Source organism: Sparus aurata, chromosome 21 (genome assembly GCF_900880675.1).
Source record: "Sparus aurata chromosome 21, fSpaAur1.1, whole genome shotgun sequence".
NCBI lineage: Eukaryota > Metazoa > Chordata > Actinopteri > Spariformes > Sparidae > Sparus > Sparus aurata.
In genome coordinates, this window is record NC_044207.1 from 25,916,640 (window position 1) to 25,940,705 (window position 24,066).

At 42.2% G+C, this 24,066-nt stretch overlaps 2 protein-coding genes across 9 annotated transcripts; both read left to right on the forward strand.

Moving 5' to 3' along the window:
• The first annotated feature begins 471 nt into the window (after window positions 1–471).
• Window positions 472–18,239, forward strand: LOC115572924 (transcriptional repressor p66-alpha). 8 transcript variants are annotated; one of them, XM_030403428.1, is made up of 11 exons: window positions 472–693; window positions 10,161–10,675; window positions 12,716–12,848; window positions 13,112–13,240; window positions 13,349–13,426; window positions 13,530–13,649; window positions 13,949–14,146; window positions 15,060–15,321; window positions 15,778–16,178; window positions 16,263–16,521; window positions 16,982–18,239. In XM_030403428.1, exons 2-11 carry the CDS (start codon window positions 10,164–10,166, stop codon window positions 17,119–17,121), a joined length of 2,232 nt encoding a protein of 743 aa, XP_030259288.1. In that variant the 5' UTR covers window positions 472–693; window positions 10,161–10,163; the 3' UTR covers window positions 17,122–18,239. The 8 variants fall into 8 exon arrangements, with proteins under 8 accessions (XP_030259288.1, XP_030259289.1, XP_030259290.1 ...); XM_030403429.1 differs by lacking the exon at window positions 472–693 and adding an exon at window positions 894–1,015; XM_030403430.1 differs by lacking the exon at window positions 472–693 and adding an exon at window positions 1,020–1,138.
• A 1,858-nt stretch (window positions 18,240–20,097) lies between these two features.
• Window positions 20,098–24,066, forward strand: ndufa13 (NADH:ubiquinone oxidoreductase subunit A13). Its single transcript, XM_030402759.1, has 5 exons — window positions 20,098–20,255; window positions 23,125–23,203; window positions 23,285–23,356; window positions 23,471–23,540; window positions 23,835–24,066. The coding sequence occupies exons 1-5, from the start codon at window positions 20,162–20,164 to the stop codon at window positions 23,952–23,954; spliced, it is 435 nt and encodes a 144-aa protein (XP_030258619.1). The 5' UTR covers window positions 20,098–20,161; the 3' UTR covers window positions 23,955–24,066.

Genomic DNA, 24,066 nt, shown 5'->3' on the forward strand with positions numbered 1-24,066 from the left:
ACGCGGGGCCCCCTCTGCGACACTGGAATATTAAAAGGACCCGTATTAGCTGATATTGTGCTTTGGAGGTGCAAATTCCCTGACAAATTTGCAGCCAATTAAATGACCCAAAAAAAGCAATTAACATGCTGTAAACTGGGGACTGCTGATGGTCTCCTTGGGATAAGTGGGTTGGATTGCCACGTATGCCTGGTTGTTCACTGTTTATCAGCTATGCACTAAATATGTGTTATTGTTCCATAATGTTGCATGTTGTTTGGAGGCAGGTGAGTGTGTTGGAGGAGTGTGTGTGATGCTCTCCATTACTGTGACATGGTGTGTGTGTGTGTGTGTGTGTGTGTGTGTGTGTGTGTGTTGGAGGGGGTTTCTGTGCTCTGCCGGTGCAGTCCTGGGTCAGCCCGAGGAGCCCCGGGGGCCCTGCCACGGTCGTCCCGCTCTGGCCCTTGGTGGTCAGTGGCTTACATGATGTGATCCGGTCGCCCTGGTATGCCGAGGTGCGCATGCCCACTAAGAGGACGCAGCGGCTCCATGTGTGTTGAGGCGCATTATTTGGCAACAGACGCGGCAGCGGGGAGGGCCGAAAAAAAGAGGATATCCCCTGGATTTCTAAAAAGCAACGATTTATCGAGGTTAACTGCAGATTAAACACTCCCTGGTCGACCATCGGCGAAGGACGGGCAACAAAGCGACCGAGTAAGTTGACTGAGGTGAAGCCGAAGTTTTTTAGAGAGCGGACCGAGGGGAGCCTTTTATTCGGAGTCGTCGAGAGGGAGCCAGGTTTTCCTCCACCTATCTGTGACGATAAAGAAGCTGATGGGCTGTTGAAAAGTAACACTTCTCCGCAGAGCCAAAGGTTGAGCACCGGGGAGGAGAGAGAGAGGAGGTGGAGGTGGTGGTGGTGGTGGGGGGGCTCACTCAGCCGAAAAATATTGTATTTTACGTTTTCCTTGCGCGTGCCAGCCGGTAACCGCGACCCCCCGGACGCGGTTGTGTGCGGCAGAAGTCGTTAAATGAGGTAAGGATTAGAACGTTCATCGCCAACGGCTCTCCGGCGGCAGGCTGCCGTCCGCGGGCCGGTCGATGAAATTTATGACTCGGGTTTTTCACTCGGGAGGGGGACGGCAGGTAAACAGTCCCGGTGAGCCTCGTACAGCTTTACTTTTTTATAAGGGGTGAAAGTTTGTGCCCCCTGTTTTTGTTCTTGTTGTTCTTGTTGGGGCTGCTGGTTGTCCCGCATCGGGTTGAAGCCAGGTCAGCGACCGGGCTCGGTTCTGGTCCCCCCCCCTCTCCTCTCTCCCTCCCTCCTGTGGGTCATGAAGATGAGTCCGGCTGGAGGACTTTTTCTTTTTTGTTGTTGTTTTGTTTTTTGTCTCACTACTTTGACTTTCCGCAGCCGTTGGTGGCGTGACGTGAAGCGGGTTTAAACCTCCCCGAGCTAAAGTGGCTTCTTGTTGTTGTTTGCGCGATGTTAGCTAATGTTAGCTCGCTAACTAATAACACGCTCACCTCGTCTTGAGGCGGTGTCAATAATAATAAAAAAAGCCGGCTCGTTGCACATGTAGTGTGGGCTGGGTTTAGCTCTTTAAAGGGCTCAGTGTGCTTCGGATGGTGTACTGGGTGGTGTAACGTTAATGGTGGACGCCGCTGCCCGCTTTAAGCCCCCTTGGCACCAGCGTTGGTTCTGCTATCTGGTAGCTAATCTTCCTACTTCTCTCTGTGACAACCGTAGTCTTCCTCCTCTTAAAGCTGAACACACACACACTCTGACACGCACCGCACACACTCCCTCTCTGTCTCGCTGCTCGCACCCAGACAGCCACACGTACACACACACACACACACACATATTCAGAGCCATCACAGCTACACGAGTTAGCAGCGCTTCGGGACCAGGACTGTGGGTCTGACTCTGGACTGCACTAATGTTTTCTATTGTCTGTTCATCTGGACACACTTGGATGGACTTTAAAGCACTTTTATTTTTTAATATTTAATGATCAGATATAAAGGAAGGTTGTTTATGGTTTGCTGACAAAAGCACATGCATCATTTTGCATCTGGAGAGGGCACAGATGCAGCTGTTGTTGACTTTATTTGTGAGAATTTGAGAACTTAATTACACTTATGATTATTTTTATATCTTTTATTAGAGACTTAAATCAACTTTAGGTTATTGTTATTGATTGTCGTTTGATGATTGTTGTTTTTGTTATGGCTACAACTCTTGATTAATCATTGGGTTTGTAAATTGATAGTGATTTTGTTATACCAAGGTGACATCTTTGTGTGTCGTGAAAAATCCAGAATATTAAAGTGACAATCTCTTGGATTTCCAGAAGAGGCAGTTGCAGGTGTATGTCTGGACCTCATTGCATCCTTGTGATATTTTCCTGGAAAGTCCAGTTTTGTGAGCTGGAGCCACTTAATTTGTGCTCAGTTGTTGCCTAAATGATTATGTAAATTGTTCATGATTATCTTTTAACTTAATAAGGACCTGTGCACTATAAAGACATCTAAGCAAGTAATGTGTATGCATGCCAGGCTGTTTTGGTGGCACTGAAATCTCTCCGATTTTACTAGAAATTTTCATTGGTCTCTCGCACAGGTGTGCCTGAAATTTAGCAGGTCTGATTAAAGAAAAAATTTTGTCTATAAAAATATTTCCAGGTTTAAATGAAGACAGACATTTATCGGCAAGAAAAGATAAGGAATTCAGTTAAAGGTTTTGTGTTGCCGGTGCACCTAAATTAAAAAGTTAGGCGCACTAGTGCATCAGGATAAATAGTTCAGGAGGCCTGCATGTAGACATTGGATGGTATGGTGGTTAAGTGATCTGCTGTTCAGAGACTTCATTGCCTCTTTGTGGAGATCTAGAACACTCAGTTGTTTGTGTGAACAAAGGCTTTGTAATGTGTTATTTACATGTTAACAATTGCATTGTTTAGGAACTGTCATTGTGAACAAAGTACAGGTTGCCTTTACTGGAGGGGCTCGTCGCAAAAAGAGAAGAGTGTTTTGCTTTGACACTTGTTATGACAGACGGTGCTGAAGTCGATATTCTGGTCATCATATCCACCTCAGAGTTACTGTACGCATAGCGTTAAAGATACAAGACTTGAGGGAGTCAGAAACTGCTTAGAAGTTTTGTTGCTGTCCAGAAAGCACTGTTCCAGTGATCACACAGAAGACTGATCCAGAGTAGTTGTGTAATCAGCCACTGTTCTGGAAAGAGTTGTCTGCTGGCCACACTTTAAGCTGCTGCACATGACTGCAGGGGTCACAGGGCAGCTGTTTGGTCAGGGCTTTATGACTTCATCAAGTATATAGGCAGCAGTTTGCTCTCTAATTGCCTTTTTCTGCCTATTTTGTCTCGTCAGTGATGTTAGCAGCTGCAGCCAGCTGTGGCTAAAAGTTATTTACTGTGCCAGCTCAGATTCACTCCTTTATTTTGATCAGGCCAGGAAGGTTTTGCTTCTAGCTGGTGCTTGGGGAACCAGTCATTCCTATCACTTGTTATTCTGGCAGATGCACCCAGATAATTGATAAGAACATTTTGCTTGTGCAGCAGTTTTTTCAAGGTAGTGCGGTTGCGTTGTTGCACAGTGTTCTTCTGAAAACCCCTGTGCAGTGTAGAAATATGTTTTCACAGGTTAAAGGTCTGTCAGTGGGTAAATAAAATGCAGAACACGTACTGTATGTGCAGCCAGACATCAACGATGGCTGAGAGTGACTCTGCCCGCCTGAGTGAAAAGTGATTGAGTGACTGATGGTTGACATGATCCAAGACTGACTAGATAAATATCCCCAGCGAGGCAGAAAACAAGACAGGTGTAGATTCTGGCGAGTGGCGTCCTGATAGTGGTAGAAACCTGATACCAGATTAAAGTACTTGTATTCTGCGTTGGTGAAAGCAACACTCACCAAGAGACAAGTACCTGTACAGAGCAATTTGATGATACGGTAGTGTTCATTGTGATGTAATTACACTACAGTGTTGAGTTTAATTACATAAACACTTGAAAAAACGCAGGCTATATAATCTTCACTCTCCCTGTGAGGTAGTTTACCAACTAATACAACAATGAGATGTAAAGTAATTAGTTTAGTTTAGGACTTTTTGGAGCATCAAAACAGTAACACTCAGACTATGAACAGTAAAAGTACTGTTGTACTTGTAACCACTGTTGGTTAAGAAAACTAACATGTGTATAAGAGCCATATTAACTCTGATTAATAGTCATATCAGACAGAGCTGCAAGATCATTGCACAAATGATGTACTGCAAATAAGCAGCTATGATTATTCAATAGTAATATTCATCTATACACTTTTGCACCCCTTAATAAACCTGCTGACAATATTTCTGACATTGTTGTGTAACATTTTAAGTCATGTCTGCACACCAATCACAATACTGTATGTTAATTTCTAATATCTGGGGTGTAGCTGCAAGAATTTATATTTGGAAAAACATCTTCTAACAGGGTGACATCCAGACGTTAGAGAGAGAGATTCCTTTTTATTATAGGCTCTTTGTTTATTCTTTTCACTCCCTCATTATTACATTTTGACCATGTAAAGTTTGTCTTTTAAATCTCCAAGCTGCCAACTTTGTTTGGTTTTAATTAAAGAGGAAATGCAATCAGAGGTAGGCTTGTAGTTCGGCTTTAGCTTTCCTTTCAACCATTCTTAAAAGAACACTATGTACTTAGACTGGCTGGATCTGTAATTTGCACAATACTACCATTGTTTACAGTTGTACTGTACTGTGTCGTCCCACTACTGTATGTGCTGTCATCTATGTTGCACTGCGACTGAGACATCCGCACATGAGCTTTTCGTCACACTGTATACCTGAGCATTAGTTAGTTAGGGGTATGGGTATGAAACTTCAACACCCACCAAATTGCCCTGATAATATCAAGTATTGAAGGATGTCATGTCATGCGATACTAAATTTAGATATCGAAGGAGTTGATTTCGTTGGCGTTCGTGGGCCAATAAGCATGCAGCATGCTAGTTGACCCTAGATCTAATAGTGCTGGTGACTGGCTGTCTCAAGTCATGCAGGAGAAAGACCAGGTTATGCCCAGAGTAGAGGTTCACCAAGTGTAAGTGTAATGTAATCCCACTCTTTTAGCGGATGGTCCAAAAATCATAACGGGAAATGTACAGTTATCGTTGAAAGGCTGAGAACCAGCAAAGATCAAACTGTCAGAATAGATTTGGTCCAAAGTTTTTTGATACTTTTTAAAACTAACGGTCTGATTAAAACATGTTTACTACTGTCAGCCAAAGGCACGTCACTATTGCTACCACCACAGACCTTACAATGACGTCCTTACAGTGTCTGTAAATGCTGTTTGAGGATTTCCATCTGATTTGAATATTTATCAGGATATTCAGGAAAATTGTGTGGCGAGATAATTTGGATCATCGCACCATGAAACTTTCATGACCACACATGCAGACCGATAAAAATAGTGCAAAATTTAAATGTACAGTGTGACTCCTTGGTCTGATATGTGTCAGTTTGCTTGCACATTCATTTGTTTGCTTGATGTGTAAAGTTTCAGTTTAAGTTCCCTTCACAGCGTTTGCCTGTGATGTGGAGTTCTTGGGTGGGCGGGGGCTTGATGGAAATGTTTGTAAAGTGCCGTGGAGATGAAATGTGAAACTTGTCAGCCATTCAGATCCCCCGTTACAAAGATAGGGTTGGTGTCTATGTAAGGCTGGGGGGTGGAGGTGAGTGTGTGGGGTGGCGTTCTGCGCTAACTTCCCCCAGCATCATTTCACAGTTATATGCATCAGAATTTATAATACCATTGCACACACACACACACACACACACACATACACACATACACATGCACTCACACACTGTAACATGGCCGACTGTGGAAGCCTGGCGTCTGCTCCGGCACCTGAAGGGTTAAAACTAGCTTCAGCTTCTCTCTCAGTCACACACACACACACACACACACACACTGACAGAGTCACACACACACACACACACTAGCCAACCGGTTTAAACCGGTTCTCAGGAAAAGTGCTTTGTGTGTCCCACTGAATCCTGGGAAGGGTCATGTCATGTGTATCTCAGTGATGTCAGAGTATTAGAAAAAAAAAAAACTTAGTCAGCTCTGTGTTATCAGATGGTTGCTCTGCATGCTGCATCGTCACTGTGTATGTATATTGTGTAGGTACATCATGGATACACTGAGTGTGCGTTATGCTCGTCGCCATAACCATTCTGAGAACAGGAAGGGGAGGGGGGGGCATCAGTGTGTACAGTGTGTGTCACTGAGAACTAGTCAGCTATAAGGCTTAATTGTAGTTCTCTTCTCCCCCCAAAAAATCATAGCTTCCTGTAAGTGCGTCGCTGGGCAGACGGATGGCCTCGGCAGACTTGGCAGGACCAGGTCTCCGTTCTGAGACATCCATGCATGTCAGGACATAACGGTGCTGCGTTTCTTCCTCTCTTTCGACGATCTGAGCGTACGTCTCTGAATGTTGTTCCTGCTTTCTGTTTGAGATTCTATGAACTTTGAGCACAGGTCGTCTCCTGTAGCGTGCCGCATGTTTACCTTTTATACATTTCATAATAACCTAAGTCATTTCAATGAGTGCCTGCACATGCACTGTAATATCTCTGAGTCTTGTCCTGATCTTTTTCTGGATATGGTGTTTACATTGAATATGAAAAACCTGATTATTCACATATCCTGTGTACATGGTCAGGACAGTTTCCAGGTGTGCTTTTTACCCTTTGCTTTCTGGCCCACTCCATGTCATTTCTGTGCTATGTTACCTCAGCAGCTGAGGATAAAGTCAGTCTGTCTCTTGCATGTTACTCAATTTAGCGCCTCTAGCTACTCACCAGTAGTCAAATGTCTTAATCATCATTACACAATTTACCATCATGTTTTTGTTTTTCTGAGGAGCTTCTAGGTGACTGTAGCTGATGACTCATCTGCACGCAAGGCAGAGCATGATCAGGAACTTTTGATAAGATGTTTACAAGCCATCTTCATAAGCCATGTGATGTATTCACATATGATATTGTTTGGACATAATTCAGAGTTGCCCTTTTTCACACGTGTAGCACATAACAGGAGATTGTCCGTGTCAGAAGCATTCTCACATGTAAATGATTTAGGCAAGAGGTGGCGCCTGTGTAAAGTGTGCTGGAGGAAGATGAGGATTTGTCCGCATAATGACAGTTTTTCAATACTACATGTATTTAGACGTATACACAATAGCAACAAAAGAGTGGAAAGCAATATAAACGCAAGCAGAAGATAGAATAAAGCAGCTACACTGTGTGAAATGTCATCAACGCACCCACTCTCTCCCTGAGATATTTCTGGACAATGACATTGTTGTAGGGAGCTGGCGGGGTAAAGTCAATTTAATTTGGGGGCCACCTGATTTGAACTTTTGTGTCCACGCATACAGCTTCTCCAGGTAATGTTTAGGCAGTTTTTTAGTGGGTCTGTGTGAAGGGGGCTAGGGACAAGGGTTTACTCACGTTTATGAAAGGATCTGGTGATAACATGCACACAACATAATGAGGAAACTCCAAAAACCTGATTATAACTGAGACAGAAGTGCAAATGGCCCGTCACTTTCTCCTCCCTAGATACTTAAGGGTTATGCTATGCTTTGATGATTCGAGAACCACTCCAGTCGAAGCATTACTGACCCCTTTTATTCTACGCATTCCTGACCCATTCATTCAGGCACATATTCATAGCTATACAGGTGAGAGAACCATACTTTAAGATTTAACAGCAGTAAGATTTTAGAGTTGCACTGATAGATTTTCAGTGTATGATAACGTATTACACAGTTATCATAATCGGTGACAATGACCCTTACAGGAATAAAACTAAATGGTATTTTTGGTTGTAGAAATTGCACATCATTTGCTGACGGACAGGAAACTTTGTATAAACTTGAAATACATTCTAGTGATTCTAATATGGTATAATTGTTACTCTTAATCTGCAGGAAGATAAATGTTTTTTTATTACACCACACATACTTTACTTTGAAGCCAAGGAGACACATTTGTGCACAATACAGATGTTTGTATACACTGTTATGGATGGTGCATCACACAGAACAATGTGATAGACCATTATGAAAACCATAATGGTAAACATGTATTGACTACCACCTCCCTTTCATCTTCAGAGTGGCCACTGTCAGGGTAATGTGTGTGCATGTACCATGTTACTAATGCACATCTGCGTGTGCGTCAAAGTGCACGTAACTGCTCAGCTGTCTGACAGAACGAGCTGCTGTCTTTCTGACTCCGCTACCGCTGGCATGTCAACATCTGGTGGGATTGAGTTTGTTGTACAGGCAGAGGATATCACATGGTAATGGATCTAGTGCTCCTCGGTGCCTGGCCGCAGGAACGAAAGGTTTAACACAGGCTGGAGTCATTGTGATGAATAATAAAATAATTTCACTTACACATAAATTACTAAAATACTTGGATTCATGTGTCGTTATGAATATTTTAATAGAAATCACGCTCCAGTTATTTTGTATGGTCGCTTAGTCCTTTTTAATTCTAATTTCATCACAGTGTTAAGTTCCTCCAGCTCTTAGACGTTACTGCAGTGTTTGTTCTATTTATTTTTCTTTGAGAAGACCTTGTTTTTGCAGTAAAGCGATCCTCACATTTCTGTTCTTACCGAGCACTCTGTTTTTTCAGTTCTTCCCCTTTTGGTTTTTGGTGGAGACAGAAATTTGGATAATTGGGTGTTTCAGTCAACATCTTGGTCACGTGACCTTGCTAATCCACATGTTTTGTCTGGGGGCCATTTTAGATTTTAGTCAGCATGTGTCCCCTGCAGCTGATTCAAGGTCAGTTAAGTCTACTTAAGCTCCGAATGATAGCACCACAATCACAACCACACTCTCGGTAAAATGGATAACTGAATGTATTATTAGGTGACAGCTCTGCACTGTATGTTTGTCGCGTAATGTCAACATGACAGGAATGAAATGTGACATCCAATCAGCCTGAAATTGTTTATTATAAACATTGTGCATTGCACCTGTGAAGATCCAAACAGCCACATAATCAACTTTATTTTGAACTTGAGCCACATTTATTCACTGACAATCATTAATTGTCCACACGTTGTCAAAGCCTCTCTGGTTGCTGAGAGCTAAATGAATGGACCTTTGATAGTGTGTTGACCATGTTGCTCATAACTTACCTATTTAGCTCAGGTCAGATTTGACCACACTGAGACTCCATTTAGAACGACCTCTTTGGACCTTTGCACGCTTGTTTATAAATGACTGATATTTCACCTGCTTGCATCTGTTACTCTTTAGATGTTGCATAGAGAATTATAATGTAACTGACGCCTCAAAAGGGGCCCTGTGGAGTTTTCTGCTGAACTAAGAAAAGTAAGGTTTATATTGTTTCTCACCTACAGGGTCTGTGTCCTTGATGTCTTACGAACATGTCAAGTACATTTCCTTCCTCAGAAAACATTTGAAAAGCTGACATTTCCTGCCACCTGTTGAATTTGAGGAATACTGTAGAGCCTGACCGATATATGGGCACCGGTCAGGCATGGGATAAACAAAACGCCTCCGTAGCTCTACTAAGGAACCTTTAACTCCCCTTAAGTGCTTAAACTTCCGGTTCTTCAGGTCTGTGTTTGAACACACAGCCTTCCTCTCAAAAATGTTATTTGCACAGAATTAAAATTGTAATACATTTTTACATGTATCTACAGCCGAGTCTAACTACCTCAACTTACATTCTAACTGCTGTCAATTCATTCACAACACATGATACCGTCAGAACTGATCTGTAGTGCTTCAGTTTAAGCTGATATTTCCCTCATTGCGAGCATAAGCAAACACACTTAGCATTGTCTTTAGAAAACTGTGTTCAAATTTATAAGACTGATAACTGTAAGTTATAGTCAATAGTAAGTAAATAGTATAGTAAGTTTTGTCACCAAGTGTGTCATGTCTGGTTTGGGCTAGATGCTTGGATGTTGTGATGTGAAATATGACATGATTCATTAAATACGTTCTGTATCTTGTGGTACCAGTAATTTTGACCCTGTTTGAGTTTATAACAAAACCGATAACAGTGTTCTATCTTTGTTTACCTGCAGGGGATGTCTGAAGAGGCTGTCCGCCAGACGCGCAGCCAGAAGAGGGCGCTGGAGAGGGATGCTGCGCCCTCATCTTTAGAACCCTCAAATTCTGACAGTGAAAGCAAAAAGCCTAAATTGGACCCGTCTGAACCCACAACAGAGGCACAAACTAAACCAGACCCTGTACTGGCAGAGGACGATCAGAGCCGGACTAGTGATGCATCAGGGCACGACAAAGATCAGGAGGAGGAGCAGAGTCGGTTGCCGTTACCTTTAGTGTTACCTTTGGCCTCTCGGCCAGTGAAGGATGAACGAGGACCACAGACGGACGAACCCAGCTCGGACATTCGGACTGACTGCAATGACAAAGCCAGCAAGGCGAACACGGAGCCAGCCAGGGATACAAGGAGCCGGGTCCGACTGACGGAGGGGAAGGCGCCCAGTGGCATGATGGCTGCAGGCGAGGTCAAGGCCACTATTAAAGTGGAAGTTCAAACGGGGGAGCAGCCTGTGGACATGAGCACCTCCAGAGGGTGAGACACAGTTTATAGTAAACTCTCCTCAGCTGTGACATCCAGTGAAAAAGCAGGAAACTTTATCTACACAGAAGTTATCTGCCCTCACTAGTAGGCTTTTAACTCACTCGTGAGAGTATAAAAATGGATTGATGACACTTTATTGTAATCGTAAAAACACAAAAAATGTTTAAAGTTACTTTTATGATCTGGATGGTCTTTAAACTTCCTGTGTATGGGGAGAAGGGTGGGGGTAGAGGGGTGGTGTTGTCCTCAGAGGTGAACTTATCTTCAACTTATCTCTCACCCTACCTCCATTTTCCCCCCACTAACCACCTGAACCCTAAAAACTCCCCTCGCACAAAATGAAGCCGTGTGTCGCAAACCGGTTTCAGCCGGTTGTTGCCATGGTTTCCACAGTGGAAGGAACAGTGAGGGGAGGGGGGATGGGTGGGAGGAAAAGTGAGCATGTCACGTGACGGTGACTTTGAGGTCATGTGACTTCTTTGGAAGAGTAGTGATTAATCCACAGGAAGTGATGATGGCGCTAAGCCCTGAGGAGAGACTAATACACACTCACACACACACACACACACACACACACACACACATGTAGGCAGGACGGCTAGGAGAGACAGGCCTCACGATGTCATACGTTGACTTAAACGACTTCTTATGCTTTATAGAAACCCATAATCCGTGTAATCACAAGGCCATCCATGTTTTATTGAGAGGCATTACTCGTGCTCTTTAGTTTTTGAGAACCACTAGTCAAGTGTCACTAGTGTGTGAGCTGAATTTAGGTCATCTGCTCTTACATATAGCCTGCAGTTGAATAGCCGCTTTGCAGGAGAAGCTATATGTGAGTAAATCATGTGAGACGGGGGCGAGGGTTGATCCACACAGCCTCCAAGAATCCCATACGCTTTAATTGTCTTAGCGTGTTTTGAATGACGTAGGTAGCCCAACACAGGTTGCCCTCGAATGCCTCAGACGCCTATTGTGACCAGCCACAATATCCTGCTTCAACAGGAAATTTGTGCTCTCAAACAGTAGTTGTATTGTGGCTTTAAGACCTCTACTGGAGTGCCACCTTGCCCTTCCTTCAGATTCAGAGGAACATAAAAAGTGTGTGTCTGGACTTGCTAGATGACAGTGCAGCCGATCAATCCATGGTTGAGGATCTTGTCCATGAGTACAGTCAGTTTAATGGATGATAATGTTTGAGGCAGTTGATGTTTGCATCTAAACATAGTTTAAAACCAAATCTAAAAACATGCAACTTTGAATTCTAGTGGAGATGCAAATGTTTTAGAAAATAGCAAATATGCCTAAATATTTTTGTGTAAAACATTGCATGAGGCACTTGAAATTAGGGTTCGAACAAAGTCTTCAAAGCCTCGAAAATACTTAATTCTAACAGTTATATCTTCAAGGCTAGGATTGTGTTTTAATATAGATTTTAACATAATCTGGTGTTTCATCTACACAATCATTCATTTAAACCAAAAAACATTGAAATGATCTTGTGTTTGTTTCCATTTGTCTCCTGCGTTGAAATCAGCGAACATGAAATAGTCATGTTCTAAACATTCAATCAAAGTTAATACATTAAATAAATTAAGTGACAATATACATTGATTGCTGTGAACATTAAGGAATTTTGTGATGTTAAAGGTTTACAATAATCCGGATATTTGTAGTTTAGGTACCTTGAAAGTGCTTGAAAAGAAGTAACATTTTACTATTTAAAAGTTTTGTGGAGTTTTTTTTATTTCACATCATAAAAAAGAGCTGTAACAAGCTGATACAGAATATTTATGATACTGTCAGATCGTTTAGAATGAGATGATTTCACAACTCTAAATACAATTAGGATGAAAAATGAACAAGAAAGCTGGATGTTAAGAGTAAAATTGATGTAACAATGTTTTTACAATATAAAAAAAGCATACATTTCTATTATTTTTTACCCTAACAGTTAATGTAAATCATTATTTTGACAAGTGTCAATCTTATGAAATACTGAAACATACATTTTTCCCTCTTTGTGTTCAGCAGCATAAAACGAGAGAAGCGCCCTCCGTCCCCTGAAGATGACGATGTCATCATTTTGTCAGACAATGACTCCCCCAGTCCACCAATGAACGGCTTGAGCCACTTTAAGGAGCTGGACACGGACCTGCTCATGGTGAGAAACACACCTACACAAAGCTAGAAGTCATGCATTTCATACCACTGTGTGAGTAAGATGATTCCTGAGACATGTTTAAATCAAAGCAAAGATCATTAGTGTTTTTAGCTTTATGAGGTTTTCAAAATATGGAAACAGAAAGTTGGTGGACACAAATGAACCACCTGAGGCTCCAACATGAAATGTTCTAGTTCCTGGAAAAGGATTCTGTCTTTGGTAATGCAAGTGGTGTAAGTAATGTTATGATCTGTCGAGTGTAGAAGAGCAGCCCAGCAGAGAGGGAGCGCATCATTAAGCAGCTGAAGGAGGAGCTGAGACTGGAGGAGGCCAAGCTGGTGCTGCTGAAGAAACTCCGGCAGAGCCAGATACAGAGGGACACTCTCCAGAAGGTAAACGGTTATTAAACACATCAACGCAGGGGCACTCAGAGAGCAGACCTCCACTTCTATCATTATCTTTTTTTGTTTAATCTCTTCCTTTTTTTTTCCCCTTCTCAGCCCTCAAGTGTGTCTGGTTCCACTGCGCCGCCTCCTCTCATTCGAGGAACAATAACAAGCAATAAAGGCGCTCAGCAGGTTAATGTTGTGCTGTAACACATCTTCTTAGGCAACATATCGGTGTGAACACACCTTCATACTGTAGTTCATGCTGTTTCTGATGGTGTGTTTCTCCAACCAGATTTTGACCGGCAGGAGTTCAGGCACGGTCATCCCTCCGCCGCTGGTGAGAGGAGGGCAGCAGGTGACGTCCAAACACGGCTCACAGATCATCATGCCACCTCTGGTCAGAGGGGCACAGGTGAGTCGAGAGGAGATGTTAACAATAGTGATAGCGCAAATTGAAATTACATTTTTAAGCAATTAAATCTTGTCTTTGTCAGAGTAATGATGAGTTACAACATCTTACTGTTGTTTTTCACTCTCTAAGACAAACTATAGCGTAATAATCACACCAAATTTAGGACTTATGATCTCTCCTTGCGCCTTTCTCTCTCTGTGTGTGTCCTTTGCCTTGGTGCTTTTGATGTCCCTCCCTTGTCCTCCACTGCCTCTGTCCGTGGTGTCCCTCTGTGTCACCCCTCTCATCGTCCTGGTTAGCCCATCTCTGTATCTCCACAGCAGATCCAGGCTCTCCGTCAGCAACAGCAGCAGCAGCAGCAGCAGCTGGCTGCCTCTGGAGGTTCAGGACCCCCTCCTCTGCTGTTGGGCCCCCGGACCTCAACCCCTGCAGGCCAGGGCCAGAGAGGCATGGGCCAGCAGGGCCTCATCAGGATTGGCAGTAGTGCTAGCTCGCTGGTCAGTATCTCAGAGCTGCTTTCAATTAAAATAATAATAATTTGATTCATTACCACTGTCAAGGTTGGATCAGAAATTAAAAGGAAACTTCAGGTTCTTTTTCTTTCATATGAGTGTTGGAAGAATAGAGAGACAAGGCTCTCGAGAAATCACAACCTTACGACTGTCGACACAGATCCGATCAAAGAAAATCAACAGTCCAGCAGCTTTAAACAACAAAACATCCACAAGCTTGTATCGGCAACTAAAAGAGAAAAGGAAGGTTGTCACATTACAATCAAATATGGCCAAAAAAAAAGTGATTCATACATTTAAATTGATACAATTGTTACAAAGAGCCCCTTGAACATTTCAGTCACAGCTGTTCACCAACACAAGGTCAAGCAGCAGACATAAGGGACGAACAATGTAGACCAATGTGAACTTACACCTTGTTTGATAAGAGAACCATGCCCCACTGTATTCTCAAGCTAGCTTCTGTTTAGCTGATGACTGCATCTACATCTGTGTGTTTTCTCACTGAGGATCTCTTACCTTCCTTCTTGAACACTAAAACGTGATTTTGGCTCCTTTGTTCATATTCAAAGTTAAATATGTAGCTAATCAAGTGCAGTTTCGCCTCAATATATATAGTGTATAAACTTATATTGTGGGTTAAACTGTTCACCAAAAAACCAACCAACCAACAGCATTGTGTATATTTTTAGTCAAGTTTATTTCAAATCTGCACATTTTTATGGTCACAGATGCTTTAAATAGGGCTCCAACTGTCTGATCAGTGTTCTTTGATCATGATACAACTTGCAATTCATCTCCTGACTTTTGTATTGTTCAAACAACTGAAAGACATTCTGATCTTGACTGGATGTTTACACCTGTCTCGTTTCTTTCCTGTCTGTGCTCGTTTTCAAAGGCCTCTCCATCCAGTTTGAAGGGCTCTTCCTCAGGAAGCGGCGGCATCTCTGTGGTCAGCGTGAACGATTCCCCAGCCAGCCGCCAAGCTGCAGCTAAACTGGCCCTGCGGAAACAACTGGAGAAGACCCTCCTGGAGATCCCTCCGCCCAAGCCCCCAGCGCCAGAGTTTAACTTCCTGCCCTCTGCCGCCAATAATGAGTTCATCTACCTGGTGGGGCTGGAGGAAGTGGTACAGAATCTGCTGGATACCATCCACAGAGGTTTGTAGATTTTTGTTTTGATGGATTTTGTTAATTTATCAAGCAAAAAGCCAAACTTTATCTCGTTCCTGCTTTTATATTGTGAAGAATTGCTCCTTTTCTTTGTTAAATATGAGAGTAAACTGAATATATTTAGGCTTAGACTCACTGGTTGGACAAAACAAGCCATTTTACGACATCTCCTCGGGCTCTAGTATATTATGGTAGACATTGTAGACCAAACAACTTATCTGTAATGAAAAAATAAAGATATGATTCATAGATTATTAAAAATATAAGCTCCAGCCCAAGACATGAGGGTTAGATGTTTCGAATAAGTGTTAGCTAATGCATATATATATGTATAGTCAGGACGTCCCCACATAGGATTTTTTTGTAAAACTTAATTGACACCATGTGAGCTCCTCTGTCTGTCTTCAATCAGTACATCTGGGTTTCCCATCTCTCTCCACCCAGGAAAGACAGGTGTAGCACTGTCCAAGACCACTGCCAAACAGCCCTTCATCTGCACCCAGTGCAACACTGACTTCACCTGCCGCTGGAGGCAGGACAAGACAAAAGGCGTCCTCTGTGAACAGTGCATGTCATCCAATCAGAAAAAGGCTTTGAAAGCTGAGCATACCAACAGGCTGAAAGGTGCGTTTGTCAAAGCACTGCAGCAAGAGCAGGAAATAGAGCAGCGTATCTTCCAGCAGACGTCCTCGTCGGTCTCCCACGGCAGCTCTTCGTCCTCGTCGTTAAAAGCAGAGCAGCTGGTGTCTCAGCAGCTGAAGCAGGCTCAGGCCAGAGCCTCCTCCCTCCAGCACCACCACCAGGCCAGCCGAGGAGCCAGCATTTTTCAGCATCACTCCATCAAGGTTGGAGTCGTTTCTTTTAAAGACTAACACTTGTGCAGTCAAAGCAGCTGTAACTCAAAACCCCCTCTCTGTGTCTCCCCTCAGAGCTCCCAAGGTCAGCTGTCCCATGGGGTCTCATCTGTGGGGGTGAGGGGCGTCCCCCACTCCTTCTCCTCATCCTCCCAGCTGCAGAGTGCGGTGGCGGCCGCGGCTTTGGTCAGCCGGCCAGGTAAGCACGCCCATGTTTCCCACCGCTCTGTGCAGAGTTCAAAGGTGAGCAGCAGTGGATTCCACGGCGGCAGGAATATCAGCGGAGGTAGTGCCTCAGCCACTGCATGGAAGAAGCAGAGCAACAGCAATACAGGTAGACTCACAGATCTCTGGCGCTCGACATCTGCTCTTTTTCAAATTCCTGTCTGGTCCAAAAGCAATCCTTGAACACCCCAGTGTCGTCCTTTTTCTGGTGTTAAGAAATCTCACAAAAAAGTTGCAATCTAGTGTAATCTCACGCACTAGAGGAAAAATGAATTACAGTTAAGAAACAAGCGGGAGGACGTGTTTTCGGACAAGGCAATCCCATTCTCCAGTTCTCTCCCTGCCAGTGACCTCAGTCTTCCTCCTTTAGTCCCTCCGTCTGGTGGTTGATCATTTTTTTTCCTGGGTGCCACTACTTCACCTTAGAGTTGTCATTTTTCCTTTATCTGTCTTATGGGGACTGTGTATTCAGATCATGCCTTTTCTCTCTTATTCACATAAAAAGTATCAAGCCGACAGCATGCAGCTTGCTCCACACCCTGATCCGCCGTTCTGTTGCATGTTCACAGGAGTCACCATGGCCTACGTGAACCCCAGCCTGACAGGTCACAAGACGTCAGCCACCGTCGACGCTCGTCAGAGGGAGTACCTGCTGGACATGATCCCCTCTCGCTCGTCGATCTCCCAGACTGCAAACACATGGAAATAATTTAAACCGTACTATGCTACTCATTGTTAGGGTTTTTTTGTCCAACTTCCTCAGCTCCAATATTATGGTCGACAGCAACCCCGGAGGACTGTTAAGCAAATGCAAGTGAAGAAACGTTCCTTTCTTACCTTTGTATGATTGTTGTTTTAGTTTTTCTTATTTTCCGTGTTAATTTTGAGACTCGCCGTTCTTTGTAATTGTGCAGAAACCATTTTGATTTGACCGGGGAAAAGAGAAAAACAAATACTTGAAGAGCTTCCTCCCGGGTACTTGTGTCCTCCAGACTGGATGGTTAGACGATGGTGTGATAATGTGTCTGCATTGACTTACAAAATAAAGTACTCTTTTATGGGCTTACGAGCCTTTTCTGCCATGATGTTGGTCAAACTGACCAAAACTTCTGACACTTGAATGGTTTTAGTCGTACCCAAGAGTTCACATTTCAGCTAAACACATATTTTATTTTAAGCAAAAACAAAATAAGTTGTAAAAATATTCACGACATCCCCTGTAGTTTAAGTTTTGAATTTATTTTGTATTTACAGTAAGTTATTTTCTTTTTTTTCGACTGATGTTTAAAATCACTCTGTATATTGTGGTTTCCACGAATGAAGAGTTTATTCTAGCTTTGTTTTATTCTTTCTTTCCTGTTTAACCGCATGCCTACCTTTTAACCCCTCTGTTCATTTTGCACCTCAGCTGAAGAAGCATGGTGCCTTTGCTTAATTCATCTGTAAGTACCATCTGTAATTTGCTTATTTTATATCAATGTCAACATTGTAAGATTATTTTGAGTGTTCTGTCATCGCCGAGAAAACGCAAACTCTGAAGGAGCTGAATTTGCCACACTGGAGCCAGAGGTCTTCTGCGATTTATTCCACCATAATCCCTGCAATATGCGGCGTGTATTTAGCCCCGAAACGGTTTCTTGAAGGGAATATCCCTCCGAGCTACAAGACCCTGGAATTCACAAGACCACCTTTATCTCGTACCCCTCACCATATTGCATAATTCTCTGCTTCCTGATCTTAACTGCATTGTACAAACTTATGTTCAAATCTATTTGGTTTACTTTTTTTCCTAGCTCCTAAAGAAATAATAAAAATATACATTTTAAACACTTGTTATCATTGATTACACATGAATATTATAACTGGTATGACTTGAAACAAAAGTTTACATTTTCGGTGCTCTACATGTTTTCAGATCAGTGTTCTATCCACACTGCTGTTTAGGTCCAAAGTCTAAGAGAGAAAGTTACATATCGACTTATCTTGAAACAGCAGCCGTTGCGAAGAAACATGGAAACAAGACAGACGGGTTGATGAGATTAAAAAGAATGCTGAAGATTAACATAAAGGATAAGAAAACAAGCCAGAAGGCAAACTGCCATCTCATCGTCTCACAGGGAGTCGTGCCCTCTCAATGTTCAAGTATTGGAACTATGCAGTGCTGGTACATTTACTTAAGTACATTTTCGAGGTACTTGTACTTTGATATTTCCATCATTTGCTTCTTTATATTTGCACTCTACATCACTACAATCAGACAGTGTCCTCTGAGCCGTTGTGATCTATGAGTTTGTACTTACTACATTTAATTAAGAGGAAAAACAAAAGCACATGTGCACATTATATAGCACATAACATAGTGCCATTTAGTTTATGCACATATAAAACATGATCGGCCCCTAAAATATGATGTATTGTTTCAGATTAAAGTTCACAACAGGATATGAAGAAGTCAAAAATTGTTTATACCTCGACAATCTACAACATTGCAATGCTGCTTACATGTTTATGCACCAGGAATGATAATCCAACAGCAAAAGAATACAGTTATATAATTGATTTTGGCATTTTGCTGCATAATGAGTGCTAATGTACACTTTGTCTTTGTTATTATCTTCTCGCCCTCATGCTGAGGGGAAGTCAAGTGCAGTTTTGTAGTCCACAAAACATTTTCGGAGTTTCACAGCAAAACAGTGTCGCAGCATTCTCCTAAGAGACTGAAAAAGTTGGGGACTCGTTTTAAAATGTAAAAAAAACAACTAAAAAAAACTTCAACTGTCTTAAGCCAATTCTCTGGAGGAGGATTTGAAAAGACGTTATTTACACCCCTGACAGTCGAGCTCTCCGGATGAGGTGCACTAAAGCTTTTACCTTGGCAGCTAAAGTGAGGAATTCCACTTTGAAATGGGTGTAAATAAGGTCTTTGCATATTATTTGGGATCTGGGGGCTCCCGTAGACATGGAACACGCTGAACGAGCTTTGGAAAAGATTTGATGTTGACTTTCCTGTTGTTTTTTTTCTTTTAAAGACAAGTCTCCATCTACTTCCATCTACTTTCAAACTACTGTTTGAAAAATGCTGCAACTCTGTTACTAATGAACCTTCACTTGACCACTTCAGCCTGAGGTTGAGTAGATAATGGCTGAAATTTCTGGCTGAATACAGACTTCTACTACTACTATGTTGATGAGAATGTCTAATATGCACATGAAGCAACATTTCTGCTCATTAATGCAGATCTTTAAGCTGCACTGTGTAGTTTTGGGGAGGAAATTAGAATCAGAAGAGAAAGAGCTTCATTGACTAAAACTAAATAACCTTGTTTACATGACTGAAAAATTAATAAACAAACAGAACATAAAGAACATTTTCATACTGTTTTACTTTGTTTTTAAATAACCTTACTTTCCTCTGGGAACAGCAGGTGTATTCAGTTATGGAAAAGATAAATGTTTCTGAGTTTTCAACTATCACCTCATGAATATTGTACATATTAAAATTCTGAGTTTGAATTTCTTCTCCAAAACAACATTCATTTAACAAAATAAAAGCAAAATTAAATGATGTTCACTATGATATTTGTGTATCTCAGGCATGTTTTAAGATTTCAAACTGCCATAAAATGCATGAACAGCCCTCATCCGGACACGTGGGGGCGGTAGTTCAACCCGGAAGCGTCTCCCTGCACTACAGAGGAAGCGTGCGTGAAGTGACGTCACCGGCGTGTTGTGGGGAAAGCTGGAGGAAGATGGCGGGGTCCAAGGTGAAGCAGGACATGCCTCCTCCGGGAGGCTATGCTTCGTTTGACTATAAGAGAAATCTACCGAAACGAGGACTCTCCGGTACTTTACACCACACACACATCTACCGAAGCCCGCACACAAGTTAACAAACACGCGCAGCTAATGTGACAGTTGGCACTCACCAAACGGCGGCTAGCTAATGCTAACGGGTCACCGTCAGTGGGACAGACACCGAAGCTAATGGAGTGAAATGAAAATGTTTAGAGTTTTTGGTGGCACGAAGATGTGTGCCATGTCGTATTGATGAACATTAACTGTGTGTTTAATAGAGTCACACGAGGAAACGTTTATGTAGCCGTTATCTAAATATTTGTTTGCCAGTTATTGTTGACAGTGCTGATAGCTAACATGCTAACACTGGCAGTTCACCGCATTCAGTCAAATATACAGTGTTCATGGTTCATACGAGTGCAGATACCCTTGGGGGGAAAAACTAAAACTACGTGGTTGAAGCTGCTTAACATGGTAACCTTATAACTTTCAAGTTAAATAGCTTTACATTGACTCAGTCAGCTGATAGTATGCAAAGTCTATTTAGCGACAGGTGTGTATGTCATCCTGCTGTAGGATAACCACATACTTTTGGTTGTTTGTAGCCAAAAAACATCTAATTTATTATGATGAAGTGAAATAATAATGTTGAGAACAAGCACTGTGTCTAGATATGTCATTTACCACAGCTGCAAGGAGTTACAAAGTCTTAAAATGTTAATAGAAAATACTTGAGAAGCAAGTGCTTGAATTTGCCTGATTGTTTTAAATGAATCAGGGAAATTCAGGCACTTTGGATTTTATCCAGTGCAGTTTATTCCACCAGCTTTAGCTGCGCATGAACAGCTTAGTTGCTGTGAATGACCTTAAACCCTTTGATTTGCCTGAAACCGGTGTTAAATCCGAGCCATCAGATTATGTGCAGTGTCTGCCAAAAACAAATAAACAAATATATCCTATAGAGACTACTACCAATTCAATACATTAAGAGTCTCCGTTTGTACTTGCTGCCTTTAATGTGGGAGTGTATTGATGACAAATGGTTTGAGAGAGCACAAGACACATTTGAGTCGCAAGTCAGCATTTAAAAGTGCACTGACACAGATTTGAATGAGCAGGATTGGATTTGTGCACAAGGGAGGCAGTAACGGTGTAAATAGATTATTCTAGCATGCAAGGTGAGTTTGTAACTACATGTTAGCCAGCAATAGTGATTATCATGTGTCAAGTCTGCTGATGTTCACTTTTGGGAGTACATACAAGTATACAGTATACTGCTGCCAAGATTTAAATAGGAATGGGGATTCTGGGGTAACTCATGATAGATTACAATTCCGACTGTAATCACAAAATGTGGCATGAACTGAAAATGCATAGAGTCGTAGATCAGTGCCTCTTTATCGCACATTGATTGCAACTCGCCTTCCATCATTCCTCATGTCAAATAACCATAAACTGACAAAAGGTTAAACTACAGGGAGATTATAAGAACAGCTATGCAGTTGAATAGTATACAACTATCGCTCTCTAAATTCTTTTTGATGTGTAAATTAAGTTCACAGACATTTACACTATAAGGAGTAATAAAGTGGTGATTCTGTTGAGTCCGTTTTTTGTGGGGGGGAATCTGTGTAGAGCGCCTGCTTGTTCCAATAAAAATGTAATTATTTGGTGCCAGTACATCGACAATCATATCGCACAAGTAAGCATTACCATATTTTGCTGTATCGCTGTTTTGTCCTACCCGTAGATTTTGAGCGCTACTCAGTCAGCAACTTCACATTTCTTGGATTTTTGAGAGTTAAATCCGATCTAAGCGTTCAATCCGTCTTTTCTCTGAGGTGGCTTTCAAATTTTCTCAGGCTGTTTCAGCAGCTTTTGAGCCGACTGGAGATTGCAAGAAGCATTTGCCAAATATTTATGACTAGGAAGCTGCATGAGGTCAAATCCATGTCTGGAAATCAAGGTCATGTCTTTTCAAGCACCTCTGTTTAGTACTGAACAGCTTGAGTGTGCGGGCAGGACTTTGATCATAACAAGCATGAGAATCCCGTTTGCTGGCTCATTCAATCTGTTGTTCTTACTTTGTCCTTTCTCGCACAAAAATCTTACTCTGCTCTTATGAAGTCATGCACGCTTGTTCTATCAAAGTTGACTTGCAGTATAATTGGCATTCAGATTTGTTATGTGTTCTCTGCAGAGTTTAGTCATCAATATACCTCCAAACCCCTCAGTTAAAAATGAAGTAGAGCAAAGTGAATGTCTGGCAACAGTGTTATCTTTTAACCACCAGGTGGAGACCAAGATGAGCACTGGTGTCTGTTATCTAAAAAAAACAATCTGGACATGTCAACATGACTTAAATAACATTCCGTGAGAGCATTCCTATGTGTGTTGGGTGCCAAGTTTGTTGCATGAGGCAACAAAAAAAACAAGCGGTGAATCCTCACACTGCTGCTGTGCATTACTAGTATGCTTTAACAAAACTTTGCACCCTTCATCAGATCCAGCAGATTCTTACTGGCAGTGGTAATTCTTACGATGGGTGTGTTGCTCACATTTACAGAATGCCTTAACTGGCATTGTGATGTACATCCATACTCATGTCAAACCAGTTTGAACAGTTTACAGTATTTTGGTGCCTCATAATGTAGGCCACAGTTCATAAAGAGACAGCTGGGCAGCCATGAATTACCTTACACACAGGTTACTGTGTGTTTATTTATTTATTCTATGTTGTAAGATCAGTAACTAAGAACAATTTCGAAGTTTCATTACCGTTGTTGCCTATTTAAACAAATGCACAGTGACTCCGGTTTAGGTGAATCTGTTCATACTAACACTGAGCTGATTATGTGGCCGAGTTGTAACTCCACAGCTCATATAAACTCTCACCAATCATTTCTCTATCCAACAGGATATAGCATGTTCGGTATAGGTGTTGGCATCATGGTGTTTGGCTACTGGAGGCTTTTCAAGTGGAACAGAGAAAGAAGGTAGGATGAATCTTACATTGATGAGTTTAACTATAAAGAGTGAGGCTGGAGCTCGTGGTAATGTGTGTTTGTACGTTGCAGGCGCCTGCAGATTGAGGATATGGAGGCCCGGATAGCGCTGATGCCCCTGCTGCAGGCGGAGCAAGACAGAAGGTATGAAAGAAAACAAAACAAAAACCAAACAGACAAACACATGTTTGATTTTTTTTAATCTGACGGTTACTCTGTCAAGCTAGCGCTTAATGTAAAAGATGAATTTCCCCTCAGGACCTTACGAATGCTGAAGGAAAATCTAGAGGAGGAGGCGATTATCATGAAGGACGTTCCAGAGTGGAAGGTAAAGAAAAGACTGCACTGTAACATATGAGAGGCTAACATCATGTAGCTGTGATGATCTCAGCCCATTTGTACAGTTACAATGCTAATTAAATCGCAATTTAGTAATTAATTGTTTTGAAAGTGATACATTTGAGACATACAGTCGGGTGCAAATGTAGACTAGTCAAGATACTACTTTGTTTAAAGTGGAACAATACATGCAGTTTCTGAGAGGGCAAAAAGAGTAAGTCATCAGTAACTTTGATCAGTGTCACTGTATTAATGTGAATTGTGTCTTCAACACTCTGCGCAGGTCGGTGAGAGCGTCTTCCACACAGAACGCTGGGTCACTCCAATGTCAGAGGAGCTGTACAACCTCCGGCCCCGTAAAGAGCTTTTACAAAAGCGTTTCGGCTTCATGTGGTACGTGTAAAACACCAGCGGTACAAAACCACCTTCCACAGCCAGAACCACGTGGACCTGAGCCCCGTCTCAATTCAGCTTGTAAATGTTCAATATTAAAGTTTTTTTTTGCCTGTACCTAA

Coding starts and splice junctions, on each gene's coding strand:
- LOC115572924 (XM_030403423.1), top strand. CDS start 1,081: ATGAAATTTATGACTCGGGTTTTTCACTCGGGAGGGGGACGGCAG. Junction 13,650..13,948: donor CTCTGGTCAGAGGGGCACAG/GTGAGTCGAGAG, acceptor CGTCCTGGTTAG/CCCATCTCTGTATCTCCACA. Junction 16,179..16,262: donor TTCAGCATCACTCCATCAAG/GTTGGAGTCGTT, acceptor GTCTCCCCTCAG/AGCTCCCAAGGTCAGCTGTC.
- ndufa13 (XM_030402759.1), top strand. CDS start 20,162: ATGGCGGGGTCCAAGGTGAAGCAGGACATGCCTCCTCCGGGAGGCTAT. Junction 23,204..23,284: donor AAGTGGAACAGAGAAAGAAG/GTAGGATGAATC, acceptor TGTACGTTGCAG/GCGCCTGCAGATTGAGGATA. Junction 23,357..23,470: donor CAGGCGGAGCAAGACAGAAG/GTATGAAAGAAA, acceptor ATTTCCCCTCAG/GACCTTACGAATGCTGAAGG.